Here is a 17,054-nt window from a genome sequence, read left to right on the forward strand (position 1 = left end):
GATGAGGGTATAGTTTGCTGTTTTTTGAAAACAAACTAAAAAGTGGGGTCTCTGATTTTGGAAAGACTGACTACTGATTGGTCTATCATTATCCTCAAACTAAAAAGGAAACTTCAGGAAACACTACTTCAAATATGCTAATGCTCAACTTAGGGTATCCTTTTAGCAAAGAGGTATAACATCAGGGTATAAAATCAATGGCATCAAAAGATTTGGACAAATTTGTGAGGAATAAGATATAAAAGAATGAGGGATATACCAAACATTCAAGTTTGACATCAAGGAGGAGCACTACAGTAAGTTGGGGCTGCTACTGGCCAGAAACTACAAAGACAAGTACTCTATTTCTATTAAAGGCAAATGAGAATTAATTTCTTTAAGAAATGTTATCCTTTCATAAAGGCTCGGAGAGACTTACATGAACTGATGCTGAGTGAAATGAGCAGGACCAGGAGATCATTATATACTTCAACAATACTATATGATGACCAGTTCTGATGGACCAGGCCATCCTCAGAAACGAGATCAACCAAATCATTTCTAATGGAGCAGTAATGAACTGAACCAGCTACGCCCAGAGAAAGGACTCTGGGAGATGACTAAAAACCATTACATTGAATTCCCAATCCCTATATTTATGCCCACCTGCGTTTTTGATTTCCTTCACAAGCTAATTGTACAATATTTCAGAGTCTGATTCTTTTTGTACAGCAAAATAACGTTTTGGTCATGTATACTTATTGTGTATCTAATTTATATTTTAATATATTTAACATCTACTGGTCATCCTACCATCTAGGGAAGGGGGTGGGGGGGTAAGAGGTGAAAAATTGGAACAAGAGGTTTGGCAATTGTTAATGCTGTAAAGTTACCCATGTATATATCCTGTAAATAAAAGGCTATTAAAAAACAACAACAACAACAACAACAACAACAAAAAACAAAAAAACAATACTATATGATGATCAATTCTCATGGACGTAGCCATCTTCAGCAGTGAGATGAACCAAATCAGTTCCAATAGATCAGTAATGAATTGAACCAGCTACACCCAGCAAAAGAATTCTGGGAGATGACTATGAACCACTACATAGAATTCCCAATCCCTCTATTTTTGTCCACCTGCATTTTTTATTTCTTTCACAGATTAACTGTACACTATTTCAAAGTCCAATTCTTTTTGTACAACAAAATAACTGTATGGACATGTATACATATATTGTATTTAACATAGACTTTAACATATTTAAAATGTATGGGTCAACCTGCCATCTGGGGGGGGAGGGGAAAGAAGGGGAAAAATTGGAACAAAAGGTTTTGCTATTGTAAATGCTGAAAAATTATCCATGCATATATCTTGTAAATAAAAAGCTACAATTTAGAAAAAAATTTAAGAAAAAGCCCCACCATAAAGCCAGAATTTACCTCTGCATTTTGATAGACAACAAAAGCTAAGTTGCAAATAAATAGAAACACTATTTGAAATCTACAGAAGAATATTATTTATATAATAGTTGATACCTACTCTAGATGAAAGAAATCTCTTCTCATGTTGTACACAAAGCTAAAACTCCCTATAAATTTATTATATTTTATCCTTAAAAGAGGGACTTTCAATTTTCACTTTGACTGTAAGAACATACAGACCACAAGCAAATGCTCACATATAGAGAGGGAAAAAAGATTCCCACTTCTCTAAACAAAGGAGATAATCAAAGAGAACTCCCCCAAAAGCTACAGAAAAGGAAAAAGTTATTTTTCAATAAACCATGATTTACAACAGCATTTCATTAAAGAGCAAAGGCTATTGTCTTAGAAAGGGACTATGTGGTAATTAATCATTTCTATTAAGTCTATCCTTGACTGTTGAGGAATAGTTAAATGTTCAAAAAGAGAAGCGTCTTTTCAAGACCAACTTGTCTAATCTTTAAAAAGTAATGCAACAACCAAAGTATGTCTATTGTGAAAATATGTACTGAAAAGGTCATTTAATTCAAAATAAAAACTCAACTTGAAACATCTTATTCATGTATTTATTCCACAAGCAAAAATAAATTATACTTCAAAGCTATAGTATTTAACAAGACTAAAGGAGAAGTGCTGGTAGCAATATACTTCACAACAGTCCAGTCCAAAGTGCAAAACTTTTATTAAGAGCGGTTCTGTTCCCATGGTGGAATAAAGAATCTTCATCTCTGAAATATTTTAAAGAGGTCAGAGATCAGGCATATAACCCTTTTGAAACGATATGATAAAGTTATCAGAATATGGAGAGTTAACAGAAAATAATTTCTATTAACACCATGATGCAAGATGGAAAAATACACCAAATTAACTGCTAATTAAATTCCCAGTGAAATTTGTGGTGTCAGAAAGAACAGATTTTTGGCATCAGAAAGTTAAAGGACTTCCTGTCACTGATGCTGGCTTCAGTGAATCCCTTCCTCCCTTAGCCAGAACACATCTGGTTACAGAAAAGCTTCCCCCCACTTTAAGCGGCACAAGCAGCAATCCCTGGTGGCCCCATCACAATGTGGTATTAATGAGCTGGCCTGCCAACCTTTAGAGAAAAAAGGGACGACCTCATTAAATTAAAAGGGCTTCATCACCTTATTAATAGCTGATTCTTCAACATTACAACATAAGTTATAATCCACTTATTTTTCAGAAACAAACCAAACAATATATTCCCTTAATGATAAACTTTCTAATTCTATCTGAAAAATATAAACTTACACAGGTAGAAAATTCACTGGCAAATAGGAAAATAGAAAACTCAAAAGGTTTTATACCCAAACTCTTGTTAATACATCAATCAGTCTTATGTACCCCTATTCATTTATTTTTGGGTTGTGAAGCCATGTAGAGAGCTATTAGGCAGTAGATGGTCCCTCCCAGTGTCAAAGCCATGGTGGTCCGATAGAGCATTTGGTCAGGTAGACCTTGTTTCAAGTGGACAGGTATGCCATCAGCTTTCTTGAAGGAAAAAAAAAAACAGCATGTATTAATAATTGCAAATATCTAAGAACAAGAAGACATATACAAGTCAAGAGATTCTAAAACTAATCCACCAGCATGATTAATGAAGAAAAACAAAATTAATTCCTTTGAACATTAAATAACATTACAATACTACATTTTCACATAAATATAATTTCTACATCCATTCATTCCAAATTCGCTATGCATATCTTTTATGTCATAGGTTTCTTATTTCAGAAGAACCAAGTTTAGTGAAGGGCACTAAAGAAAAAAGAGCTATATAGATCAGTATCTAGGCAAAACAAAATACTATTTGCTTAATATGCAATGCTGATCCTTTAAAGACCAAAGTCTGAATACAACAGGCTGATTAAACCTGGACGAGTTCAAGTCCATTTTGTGCTCAATTGCCCTTTTTCTGTTAAGCTTTTAAAACCCAGTATATTAAGTGAAAATCTACAAAAGCAGCTTTAGTCCATTATATTCCACCCTCTCCAAGAGGCTTCCTTTCTGCTTTCAAATCATCAAAATACCTTCTTTAGGCCTTGTCAAGAAAATAAGTATTAATTTTATCTAATTTGATAGAATAGTGCCACATTTCAAATAAAATCATTCTGTAAGTCATAGAACAATACGAGATTCAAGAGTGTAGAAGCCCAGGCTTTGCTGCTTGATTCCCGTTTACTGTGGAATGTACAGTTTTTGTCATGTCTCTGGGTCTCAGTTTCCTTATCTATTAAACTGAGGGTTGGACAAGGTAATTTCTAAAATCTCTTTCAGCTCAAGATCAGGGCATCCGTGTGTCAAGCATAGCAACGAAGCAATCAACAAGCAGTTCCCATGTGCCAGGCACTGAACTAAGCACTGGGGAGCCCTCATTCTAGTGAGAGATCACATGGACAGAAATGGATACACACACGACATGTAAGGTAAATGGAAGGTAACCTGAGGGGATCTGGGGGCCCAGGAAAGGTCACCCCTGATTCACAGATGGAAGTCAGGAGAAGCCAATACAAACGAATGGGCGTGTAAGACAATCACCCATAAAGAACAGCAAATAAGCCATAGTTCATAGAGGGGAGTAATGTGTAAGAAACTACAAAGACAGGAAGAGATCGAATTGTTGAAGAGCAAATATTTGATACTAGAGGAAATAAGGAGCCACTGAAGGGTAACAGGGATACAGTAGAGTCCACTGAGTAGGGGGCAAAAGTGAAGAACATGGCACACCTGCACTTTGGAAAAATTACTTTGGTAGCCATGTACAGCATTGACTGGAGGAAGGAGAGACTTGAAGTAGATAGAACAATTAAAATATCATTGCTATAGTACAAAGAAGAGGTTAGAAATGAGATGGTGACAGTGTGGATAGAGAGGAAACATACAACAAAATAGAAAAACTGACAAGATGAGACAAATAACTGCATTTTGGAGCCAAGTGAGGAGGAATAGAAAGATTGTGACAATCTTAAGAGTAAGAAGAAATTCAGAAAGGGGAGATAGGTTTCTGTTTAATGAATATTTCTTCAATAAGGAATAGTACAAAGTGTCTCTTTTTTTTTCTTAGCAGTAAACTTTAATTATGCATACAGATTATCCACTCCTTGCAGTGGATATATTTGAAATATTTGAATTCCATTCTGACTTCCTTCTGTCTTTCACCACGTTTCAGAATATCTAAATATTAAATGGACTTAAGAGATCACCTACTTCAAGCCCCTTATTCTACATATGGAAAAACCAAGGCTCAGAGACTACCTTATCCAAAATCATTTAGGTCATCAATAGCACCTCCTGAGTGGAAGCCCTTTCATTATACCACAATGAACCTCATCCCTTTATAGGTTGAGAACAAAATAGAGAATTTTAATAGTCTAATTTAAAAAATTATATGGAATTACTGGCAAATTTTCAAAAGTCTTTGTTTAAAGCCAAACAGAAATAAATGTCTTTTGGATTATCTCTCTTCCCAATATAGATAAACCAAGAATTGATTGGGTATCCCTACTAAAAACCACTGATCCCATGAAACACCACCTGCAACATGAATCCCTTCACTTTTACCAGAAAGTGGAAATAAAGCCTGTAGATTAAAAAAAAAAAAATGGTTTCAAGGGATGTGAGGAAATCTGTATTATTAGGAAATCCCCATGTTTAGGGACAGAGGTGGCATGAGTACTAAAATAGAAAGATTCAAACCATGGGAAAAAAAATATCTCTACTTAAAAGGTCACAAAAATACAAGTAATTCACAGGTTTCTTTTCCACTCTCACCTGAAAAAATTTCTGCAGCTGTGGAACTTTATTTTTCCCAGCATAATCATATGTAGCTGTTTCTGAGGCAAATTTCGTTGGTGTGGCAAATATAATAGGTGGTGCTTCTGAGGATGCCACAGGTTTTAAGCCCTACAAGAAAGGAAAAAAATAGATGTTGAGTTTAAAGTATTTCATTTAAATTCTAAGAAGCTCTGCTCTCAGGAATGGTGGTGCCACATATATTCTGTTAAAACTTTCCCCTCATTCTCCTATCACCAAGAGTCTGTTGTCTAATCTTCAAACACTCCGCAAAGCACTTCTGCTCTTTCTCTCAGAACAAATTCTGGCTTAAACACTCTTTTTTCCTCCAAAGTTGGGAGGAGGGAAAGGGGAAATTTCCTAATCCTAAGATTTTATCACTATATAAATTCTCAAGAGTGTTAATTCCCTTAACTTATTATTACAGTTATTTGGAACACTAAAATATTGGGTCATTAGCTAATATATTTTGAAGGCCAAACTTCTTGACTCCAAGGACAGCCCCCTAACCATTACCTCTTGCTGCCACTTCTAAACACTTTTTCTTAAGAAAGAAAAAGAAAAAGTCAAGGTCCACACCAGAAGATCAAAAATTAGGACTTTCATGAGGATTGGAGAGGGGATTCCACATCTAAGGAATTGAGTATAGATTAACATATAGGATAGAATCTGAATGAATGGCACTTGAAAAGATAATAGGCTAAGGAATGAAGGAGGATGAAACTCTGGGAGGACCTTACATGGGAGGCCAAGATTTTTAAGTTGAGAAATGATGGTTAGAACTTAACATGAGAAGAATTAATCTGGCATCGTTTGGGATGGAAGGAAGAACAGCAGGCAAGTTAGAAGATGTAACGATGACCTTTGGATATAATCATCCAGCCACTTTTGAAGGCAAGAAAATTCTCATCTCCTCAAGACATAACGAAATACTTTGCTGAATGTGGAGGCCAACACTAACACCACATCTGACTCTCAGAGATTAAGCCTGTGAATCTGGAGATCCCATTTTGAATCCCAGCTCCGCCACTCAGTAGCTATGAGACCTTGGGCAAATCCCTTCTCTGTGAACTTGGGTTTCCCCATCCATAAAATGGGGATAATATGGCATTTACTATGACATGAGATGAGATAATGTATCTAAAACCCTTTAGAATCTTTAAAGCCCCATAATGAGGTGAATGAGTAGGTAGGAATAACAGGGGCCCTATAAACATTTGCTGGTTGTCTAGGATGAGCCTGGCCATCTCAGGACGGAAAGGGTTTGGGGCTGTCCTGGGCAACCTTGTGACTGCCTTGGGGAAGAAGATTGCCTTTGCAGTCAGAAGACCTGTCCTCAATTCAAGAAGGTAAAATTATGCCAGCTATGGGCTGGTGAATTTAATGTCGAATCCAGGATAATTTCTAGAACAGAATATTAAACAGATGGATTTTGAGTAGCTTGGCTTTTTTTTTTTTTTTTTTAAAGAAGCGATCACTGTGATCTAGTACAAATAATTAAGGACAAGTCATGTCAAACAGATTTCAGAACACTTTTTTGACAAAGTTAATTTGGTTGTTTAAGTAAGCATCACAGGCAGAACACATCTGCATTCTTAGCAAAGCACTCAATAAAGTATTTCATTATAACCTTGAGTTTTGAGTGGCCTACCTCTTGCCTTTAGAAGTGGCTGAATGATCTTATCCAAAGGCGTTCATTACATCTCTCTTTTAACCTCTTGCTGCCCTCCCCTCCATCCTAACAATGCTGGATAAAACCTTCTCACATTAGGCTCTGACCATCACTCTCCAGCTTAAAAACTTTGGTTTATATATAAGATCCCACATAATTTCATCCCCTATTTATATCCCACTCCTTTTCAACTCTCTTATCTTAGCCTCCCCAATTAAATACAATTCATTCAAATTCTATCCCATGTCTTTACTCTCTGTCAGTTCCTTAGGCATGGAATACCACCCCCTGAAAGTCCTAAGTCATATTTCTTTCAGAGGTGATGCACATCAAAACATTCATTAAGTGCTTATGTGGGAAAGAAACTATGCTAAAAGGCTCTGGACTGAAAAATACAGACCCTGACTTTAGAGAGCTTACAATAAACTTGGAAGTTTAAGACATGTACACAAAATAAGTAAAATCCAAGGTAAGGTGTGATAAGGGCCAAGCAGAAGTTTAAACTAAATATTAAAAAAATATGAGGAGGATCCTTTTTAGCTTCAGGGGAGAAGTTATCAAAGGTACACTAGATAAGGTATCTCCTGGGCTAAGCTTTGAATGAAAAAGCACTTTAATAAGCAGAAATGTGGATATTCTGGGAATGGCAAATTGCCTGTGCAAATGCATAGAGGTAAGGAACCAAACAACATCCATGAGAACTAACTAGTAATCAATTCTGGTTGGAAAAACAAGTGTGTGGATGACAAGTAAAATGAGTATGACTAGACTACAAAAACTGAGCAGCTAAGGGGGAGACTTCAATGCATGAAGTGCTAGGCCTCAAGTCAGGAAGACTAACCTTTCCGAGTTCAAATCTGTCCTAACTTACTAGCTGTATCACCCTGAGCAAGTCACCTAACCCTGTCTGCTTCAGCTTCTTTGTAAAATGAGCTGGAAAAGAAAATAGCAAACCACAATATTTTTCCCAAGAAAACCCCAAATGGAGTCAGAAAGCGTCAGATTATGACTGAAAAATGACTAAATAACAATAAAGATTAGAAAGGTATGTCGGAACCAGACAAACGAAGGAGTTTTTTATTTTATTCTCTAAACAATAGGAAGCCACTGAAGATTTGAGGGTGGGGGAGTGCCATAGCTTTATCAAGGATGAATTTAAAACAGGAGACGGAAATCAGTTAGGAGGCTTCTACAGTGGGCAAGAGATTAAGGAAGGCCAAAACTACAGCAATATTAGGGAAAGGAAAGGAAGAGAGATACAAAAGATACTGGAAAGGCAAAAGCAATAGGATTTAGAAGAGGAATTTTTTTTTTTTTAAGTTCTGAGCTTTTAAGATTCAGTCTGTTCAGGAATGGTGGTATTATCAACATATATAGAAAAGGTGTAGAGGAGGGCCAAAGGTTTTATTATACAAGAGGATGGGAGGCCAAAGGTTTTATTATACAAGAGGATGGGAGGACAGAAATGTAGAACTGCACTTCAGGGGGGTTAAACAGTGTTATAGATTTGGAGCCATCTGCACAAACATGGGTGAAACACCAAAAAGAGAAAATGTAGAGAGAAAGCTAGATAGAGGCTTAGAGAATACTGGTACTCAAAAAGATAAATCAATGAAGGATCATATCTACACTTGCTGCCTCCACTTCCTCTTCTCTGAATCATTTCTCAAACCTTTGGAATCAACCTTCCTACATTATCCATCAAATGAACCTGCTCTCTCAACGTATTAATGAATTTTTAATTATTAAATCTAAAGGTCCTTTCTCAAACCGCATCCTTCTCTATTCCAAATCCTCTTTTCGTCTACCTCTACATTCTATTTATACCCTATCAGATCCTATAGTTTATCTGTCATTTCTATGCAGATGACATATATATACATACATAAAGATGCCTGTGTGTATCTATATTTCCCCCGAACTTTAGTCCCACAATCAGCAACTGCCTGTTAGACATTTCAAAATGCACTTCTCAGACACAATTTAAACTCAAGTCCAAAACCGAATCTAGTTTTCCTCCCCAAACTTTCTTACTCCTATTGAAGGTACTATCACCATTCTGCCAGTCTCCGCAGGTTTGTGATCTTAACATTATCCTGGATTTCTCATCCTCCCTTATTCCATATATCCAACCAGTTGCCAAGTAATGCCGTTTCTACATTCACAACATCTCTTTCATCTAATCCTCTTCTCTATTCCCAGAACTACAACCTAAATTTAGGTCTTCATCATCTTTCACTTAGATTATTCCTACAGCCACCTAATTGGTCCCCCTGCGTCAATTCTCTCACCATTCCAGTCTAGTCTAGATGCTGCTTCCAAAGTAATGTTTCTTAAATGTAGATCTGATCATTTTAACTACTCAATCAATTCTGGTGCTTTTCCTATTATCTCTAGAATAAAATATAAATACCTCTCTCTAGCTTTGAAAACCATATATAATCTGGTTCTAATCTCTTTACAGCCTCACTGGATCTCTCTGTCAGTGTCTCTTCTCCCTTTTCCCTCTCTTTCTTCACCTCTCTCCTCTTCCCCAGACTCCCTAGTCAGCAGTAGGATAAGGAGAGCTTGGGAGGTAAAATGGGTAGCACCTGATAAGATGGGGGGAACAGTTAAGAAAAGATTCAAAAGATAACAGGCAAATTTCAAATAGAGGCATCTAGCTACATGGTAAAACCAGTAAATTGGCAACTGATCTAGGAAAACTGAAAAATGGACTATTAGTAACTTATTCTATTGTTTTTAGAATTTAACTAGTTTTATTGCAATGAAATTTGAGAGAGAGAGAGAGAGTACACACTTTTAAAAAGCATACTAAGAAAACCTTAGGTCAACAGAGATAATATCACCTAAAGTAATCACATTTTAGATGCTAATGTTCATTGAATGAATTCAAAATGCTTCCTCTAAAATGTATCTTCCCAACACAACCTCCCTCAATACCTCCTAATAGTTTCTGTATTCTATAAGGAAAGAAAGCATCTTCACACCTCAAAACCTTTCTAGGTCATTGCCAATTTCTGATCATGTCTCCTCTGCTCCTCTCTCTTTCTTCTCCCAACCCCAACATTCTCAAGCTCCCTTTATCCATTATTCTATCCCGGCCAACTACAAATGTCCCCCCTGCCCTTAAAAAAAAAAATCTTATTTTGTCTTGCTATTCCACAAATGATTATCCTGTATCTCTTCTCTCAGTCAAACTTCTGGAAAAGACTGCCTGCACTAAAAAGCTTCTTTTCCTAATTACTCAATCCCTCACAACCTAACTTTGCCAACTTCATTCAATGGAAACTAGTCTTCAAGATTACCCATGATCAAGCAATTCCAAAAGACTTGTGATAAAAAAAAAAAAAAAAAAAAGCCTTTTGCATACAGATATAGATCTATGGAAACTAAATGTGGAATAAATCATTGTATTTTCTTTTTTTTTTGTTTGTTTTTGTTTTTGTCTGTTTGCTTTTTTCCCCCTTTTGATCTGATCTTTCTAATACAGCATGATTTATGTAGAAATATCTTTAGAAGAATTGCACACATTTAACATACTTCGGATTGCTTCCTATTCAGGAGAGGGGAAAGAAAAATCTGGAACACAAGGTTTTGCAAAGGTAAATGTTGAAAATTATCTTTGCATGTATTTGGAAAAACTGAAAGGCATCCAAAAATAAATAAATAAATAAATTTAAGATGCTTAAAAATTTTTTTACCCACAATCTCTTACCTGTTCAATCCAATAGCCTTTTCTCATGCCCCATTTTCCAGGACCTCTCTGAAGCCAGGGGCACTGTCAACTCTCCTTTCTTGATGTCTCTGCTGGTTCTACCTTTCTCACATCTCCTCAGGCTCCTTTGCTGGATCACCATCCCTGTCTCTCTTCCTAACTGAAGAACTCTGCTATAAGGCTTCTTTGCTCTCTCTAATCTTTCTATAATTAGCTTTCGTGGAACTCATTATCATCCAAAATCTATTTCAGCCAGTCTTTATCTTATGCCTGAACTGCAATCTCCTATAGACATATATCCACCTGGATATGACCTGGCATCTTAAATTAAATGTATTTAAAATGGCACTCACAATGTTCTCCCAGCAAAATCATTTCTCCTCTAAATTTGCCCATTTCTTATGTTTTGCATGAGTGCACATGTCTAATCTATATCAAAGCACCTTCTTAAGGAGGGGAGGATTTAGAATTTAAAGTTTCTTAGATGAATGTTAAAAATTGTTATGATATGTAAATGGAAAAAATATTAAAAAAATCTTCACTTGGGAAAAAATAAGCTTCCTTGTTTCTGATGAAACAGGTTTCAGGATGGCTTCTCACCATTCTTCCACTCATCCAGGTTTCTATACTCAAACTGAGATTTGACTTTTCCCTTTCTCTCAGTGAACACAGTCCAAGTGTGCTTCTACATCTCTCATGTCCACCTCCGATCACAAACCACCACTCTCACCCTTCACCCATATTCTAATAGCCTCCAGATTGGTTCGTTTCCAGTCCAAGCCATCTCCACTGCTGTCAAACGCCCCTACCACACGGGTCTGACCACGGCAACTCTCTCCTCAAAAAATCTGCAGAGGCTCCGTGTTGTCTTTGTCACCAAGTACTTTTTCCAACAGGCATTTAAAGCTTTCTATAATCTGGTTCCAACTGGCCTGGAAGAATGTCACTGCGAAGAAAGAAATTAAGAATTTGGAGCTAAAAAATGTAATTTAGACTCTTTCAAAAGAGAAGGGAACTGAATGATCTGAGGAGAAAGCAGGTGCTTATAGATTGCATGAGAAATCACACATTAAAGGCCAAAGGAAAACAAGAGTGGTAGCTGTTGGTGTCTCCCTGCTGAGGGACACTGAGGCAGTTCCCGGTCAAACTAAAGGACTGTTGTCACCCTGATGAATATATCCAAGACCTGTCCAATAGATAACTACTCCCCATTTCTGATAATTCAAGTGGGCACAAAAAATATCACCAGAAGGCACAGGTGGTGTTTTCATCACTGATGACTACTGAAGCAAAAGATGCAGAAAAGAAAGGCATATTTGGGAAGTGAACAGCTGATTAAGAAGATGGTGTCTGAGAATGGGATTTCTATTTCTGAAATGTGGCTTAAAATATAAGAATGACAACCCAGGGATAAAGGGCATCTAATAAATGATTAGAATGTATCTGTCTATTCTCGGATCTTTCAGACACCAAATTGTGGAAAAGTGATTAAAAACCTGTCTTTGTCTAACTGTCCATCCCTCTTAGTCTGTGTCTCTGTGTGTGTGCCATATATACATACACACACCAGCCCAAATACCATAGCAAACAATTTTCATTAGGAAAACTGGAGCTAGAGAAAAACACCAACTTACTGTACTCAGCAAGCAATTTAGATTTTTTAAAAGAAATGTATAAAAGATGGAAGCAAGGACAGATAACCAAGCACATACAAAAAAAATGTATTATGATCCTCTAGAACAATATCAGGGCTGTTAAAGCTCAAAATAAACTGAGGCTGGAGAAGAAAAGTTAAATCAATTTTTTTTTAAATGTTATGGGGTGGGGAAGGGGAAGATCACAATCTAAGACATCCTCTGCTCTCCAGGTAGCGTATGGAGAGAAGACCACAACAACTGATGAAAGAAGGCAGAACCGTTCACTCTCCACTTTGTTTTGTCAGATGATGACCTTGGACTGAAGAAGGAACAAACATGACTAAGAGGAGATAGGAAAGAGAAGATAGTAAGACTATACCTGGATCACTTCCCTTTGATGAGTTCAAGTAACCTAGTGTAGATAAATAAGAGAACTGGCAGGTGTGATTGGAGCTCTTTAGGATGATTCATGAAAAGACATAGAGAATGGGAAGGATAACACAATACTAAAGAGGGGCAAATATTACGCACTTAAAAAAAAAAAAGTAAATGGAGCCTGCAAACTATAGGATAGAAAGCTTTATTTCAACCTGTGGAATTCTAGAATGGATCATCAACTCTATGTTAGAGAACATCTACAAAAACGAGGAATCACAAAGCCAGTATAAACTGTTCCTTAATCATGGCTCCCTCATCTTATTCTTGGGAAGTTATTTTTTTTTTAACGCAATTGTAAGAGTGCAAGTTTAACCTCATTTCATTTTTTTTTTTACTTTTTTGGATGCAGCTACTTTTTTTTTTAAATCTGATTTCCTTTTTTTTTTTAAATAACTTTTTATTGACAGATCATTTTTTTTAACACTATCTAAATTCAAAATTTAACAAAGCATTTGAAAACTCTCATGGAAAAGATGAAAAGAAGTGGGCAAGATGATTGTATGGCAGATTCAAAACTAATTCAACTACTGGACCAATAGGATTGAATGGCAATTTGGACAGAAGCCTCCAATAGAATGCTCCAGGGGTATGTACTTGGCCTTATACTGTTGAACATTTTTATTAATAATCTGAATAAAGACAAACATGGCAAGCTTTATAAATCAGGAGGTGATCTAAGTAGGAGAGACAGCCAACATCATACAAGGATCTGAAAAGATCTGGAGAAGCCAAGACTTGACTAGGTCACTGGATTAAATCTAGAATTTAATAGAGACCAAGTTTTACAATTGGGTTCAAAAAGATACACTTTCCAAGTACAAGATGGGGGAACCATGATTAAGGAGCAGTTTGATTGAAAACAATCTGGGGATTTCAGTGAACCACAAGGTTAATATGAATCACCAGTGACATATGGCAGCCAAGAAAGCCATGTTACTAAATATTAAGAAAGGAATCTGGAGAGAGCCTGCATCTGCAATTTTCCTTATATAAGGAAACTCCCTTTACCATCTGCTCTAGAATTTATAGTTTTGGATGAAGACTGTTAAGCGCATTAGAGAGCTATCTAGATATTAAGCAATTTTTCTGAGGTCACAAAAAGAATATGCATCAGAAACCAGGTCTTCCTCATTCTGAAATCAGCTCTATTCACTAAGTCAGAATGTCTCTCTAAACATTACTTCCAAAATAAGATGATACGATCAAAGAGCTGCCATGTGAAAGAAGGCTCACAATTGTTTTCTTTGATCTCAACAGGCAAAATTGGGAGCAATGGGTGGAATTCATAAAGATGAAAAAAAGCCTTCTCATCACTTCTGTCCTAAACCAGAAGGCTTCAAAAGCCTTCCCCACTTATTGTAGGTTTTCAAAAATGTCCACTTACTGTGAGTTTTCACAAAAAGCTTACATGATAACACATCAGGTAGGTTATAGAAAGGGTTTAAGGCTACTTTGGAGCCCTCAGATTCTGAAATGTTTTGGTTCTGTTAAGGACCAAATAATTTCCCAGGCATTATTTTCCAAGTTATTCCCTTTCACCCATTTTATGTCCAACCAAACTAGTTTACTGGTTGTTCTCACACCTCCTATTTCTCTACCTAGAATCTACTCTATGATTTTGGGAGTGTTTTGTTTTTTTTTTTTTTATCCCCGCTCTTTAGCTTCCTGACTTCCATTTAATACATTTTTAAATAAATGCTTCTTAACTAACTTCCCCTTCATCTCAGCCTCTTTATCAGTCAGTCAATAACACTTGTTAAATGCCTACTATGTGCCAGATATTGGAGTGCTAGGAATATAAAGAAAAATAAAAGACAGTTAAGTAAGGAATTCACAGTCTAATGGGGAAGACAACAAAACAAATGTATACAAACAACCCTTATATAGGATAAATTGGAAATAATTACAAGAAGGAAGCCACTAGAACTAAGAAGTACTAGAAGAAGCTTCCTATGTGTGAGGGATGTATAAGATCCTTACCCAAAATGACTACTCAGAGATCACTCAGTAGAAGGCAGAAAAGTTGTTTATTGAAAACCTCTGGAGAATGAGCTGTCCCAGCGGGAGATAAGAAAGAGAAAGCTTCCGGTAGGAGGGCTAAAGAAGTAGTAAAGATACATAGCTTTTATACAAGAAATTACATCACAAGTAAGAGAGCACTGAGAAGGGGAGGGGGAGGCATCTAATTGGTTGTTGCTATTTGGGGAGATTGGAATGGAAGGTTTCTGTTTCCCCAAAATCTCCTGATTTCAAGGAAACAAAGTCAGACCTTCAGGTTTAATCAAGCAGATAGTGGTCCAGCTAATAGACTAAAAATCGATAAATGTCAAATACCAATAAATGTTATCAGCTCAGGTTAAGTAAATATGTTTCTAGCTGGCCAAGGCTCAAGTAAATATGAGCCTGCACATATTATACAGGTCATAGGGGAAACACAGAAATAATGAAAATAAAATACAGAAAAAGAATTCATATATTCCTGTAAGTTCTTCACCTTATCTCTCTCTATTCCATACATGTGGAAAGTAGAATTTTAGCTCCTACTTGAATCTGAAGTCAGGAAGCAGAGAGTAGGAGACAAGGGATTCAAAGTATGGAACAACAGCAGGGCAAATGCCCTTTAGTTTGAGGAATTGAGCATCTCAAGAATACCTCAAGGCAAGAAACAGGAATGAGGCCCAGGTCACCAGATTAAAAAATACCATAGGAAGTACAGGAAGATAGAAAGATGAAAATGGTTAGGAGGGGGCTAGATTGTGAATCTGGGAGGTGGCGGGGAGGCCGTGGGCTTTAGTGGGTAAGGCGGAGAAGGGCATGTGTGCCCTGATCAGATGTGGGCTCTTGGTCAGTCTCTTTGAACGGAGGGTGGTGGGTTGGAGCATGGAGCGCAGAGGCTCTGGGAGCATCCCCGCAAGCAGTCTCTGACTCAACGGGAGCTGCCGGGAGCGTCCCCTTTTGGAATATCTGGGATAACTTTTCCTGCACTTGCTGCACATCCGGAACCCCCCTATCCTCGCCGTTTGCTTGCATACCGTGTTCCCCCAGTGGAACACAAACCCCTGGGGCTCCAGAGCCGTTTATTTGCTCAGCTCTCCCCGGGCTTCAGAGCCCACTACAATCCCCGCTTCTGCAAGAAGCCCTTCCTCGTCCTGCTTCATCCCGCAGGTTTCTCTCTACAATAACCCGGCGTAATCTCACCGGGTCTCGCGCACTGGAGACGAGGAGTTAGGTGAAGTTGGGGGCTACACGCGCCTCCAATCACAGTGCCCGATACATATGCGTGGGCTACGATTCAACGCAACAATGCTTTCTATTGGCCGACTTTCTAGGCCGTGCGAGAGAATGGTGGAGGGAGAGAGGGGAGGAGGTCGGGATTTGTCCTAATAGGGGCCACGGGAAGGAAAGGGGATGCGTGGCTACGCGCCCCCAGGGGCGTGAGGGTTCGCTTTTGCTCTGAGAAGGGGCGGAGAAAGGTCACCTTGGGCCCCGGGGCGAGGGAGCCGGCAGGGAGGAAGAGGGCGCCGCCGGTCAGCGGAGAGCAGGCGGCTTAAGCCCCGCCGCGGGCAGCCAGGCCGGAGCCGCTCTCCCACCTCGGACCCGTGTCTCGCTCTCGTACCTGCGGGCTGTAGGCGGCCGAAGCCCAGGACCCAGCCAGCTTCTGGGTGAAGCCGCTGTACTTGTAGTACATGTCGTCCCTCACCCCGACCTCCAGAAGCCGGTGTGTCCGCAGCGCCGGCGCCATGGAAAGACCCAAAGGCGCGCGTGTCTGCCAAAGGACCCCGCGCTTCGGGGTCCGGCGCAAGCCGGGGGTGCCCACGGCGAATGCCTGATTAGAATGAAGCACCGAAGCTGAACGGGGCCCAGCCAAGCCGGAAATAGGAATCAGGAGTTCCTTCGACGGTCCCAAGAGAAAACGCAGAGCGTCGGAAGTGAAGACGCCCGCTGACCTGGGAAGTTGGGGCAGTCACTGCGCATGTGTGCGCTAGGGTTCCGGTGCCGAGGTCCGGCATCGCCGCGCTACCTCTACCGTACCTGAGTCTACCTGTCCGGGAGGGAATATTCCCCCTTCACAGCCTTGCAGCGGGCCCTGCAGCTTCATGCCATCTCCCCTTAGCTTCTCCGAGGGCCTGCATTTGCTTTAACTCTAACCAGACCCCGAGAATGGGAACGAGCGAACCAAGGGGGGAAACATGTATTGAGCATTTATTGTGTGCTTTAGTAACACAGAAAAAACCAGGCACTCTCTGCCCGCAAGGAGCCCACGTTAGTTTCAGCTGCAAATCACATTTCCTGTCATTTGCCAAGTTGAGTC

The 17,054-nt window shown here is 38.8% G+C and overlaps 1 protein-coding gene across 1 annotated transcript; it reads right to left on the reverse strand.

The window, feature by feature from the left end:
- Positions 1-2,019: 2,019 nt before the first annotated feature.
- On the reverse strand, positions 2,020-16,526 carry LOC100928083 (cytochrome c oxidase subunit 7A-related protein, mitochondrial). The gene is made up of 3 exons (XM_003758325.2): positions 16,359-16,526; positions 5,257-5,388; positions 2,020-2,976 (listed from the first exon to the last, which is right to left on the reverse strand). The coding sequence occupies exons 1-3, from the start codon at positions 16,482-16,484 to the stop codon at positions 2,836-2,838; spliced, it is 399 nt and encodes a 132-aa protein (XP_003758373.1). The 5' UTR covers positions 16,485-16,526; the 3' UTR covers positions 2,020-2,835.
- Positions 16,527-17,054: the final 528 nt, after the last annotated feature.

This window comes from Sarcophilus harrisii, chromosome 2, assembly GCF_902635505.1.
Source record: "Sarcophilus harrisii chromosome 2, mSarHar1.11, whole genome shotgun sequence".
In the NCBI taxonomy this organism is placed as follows: domain Eukaryota; kingdom Metazoa; phylum Chordata; class Mammalia; order Dasyuromorphia; family Dasyuridae; genus Sarcophilus; species Sarcophilus harrisii.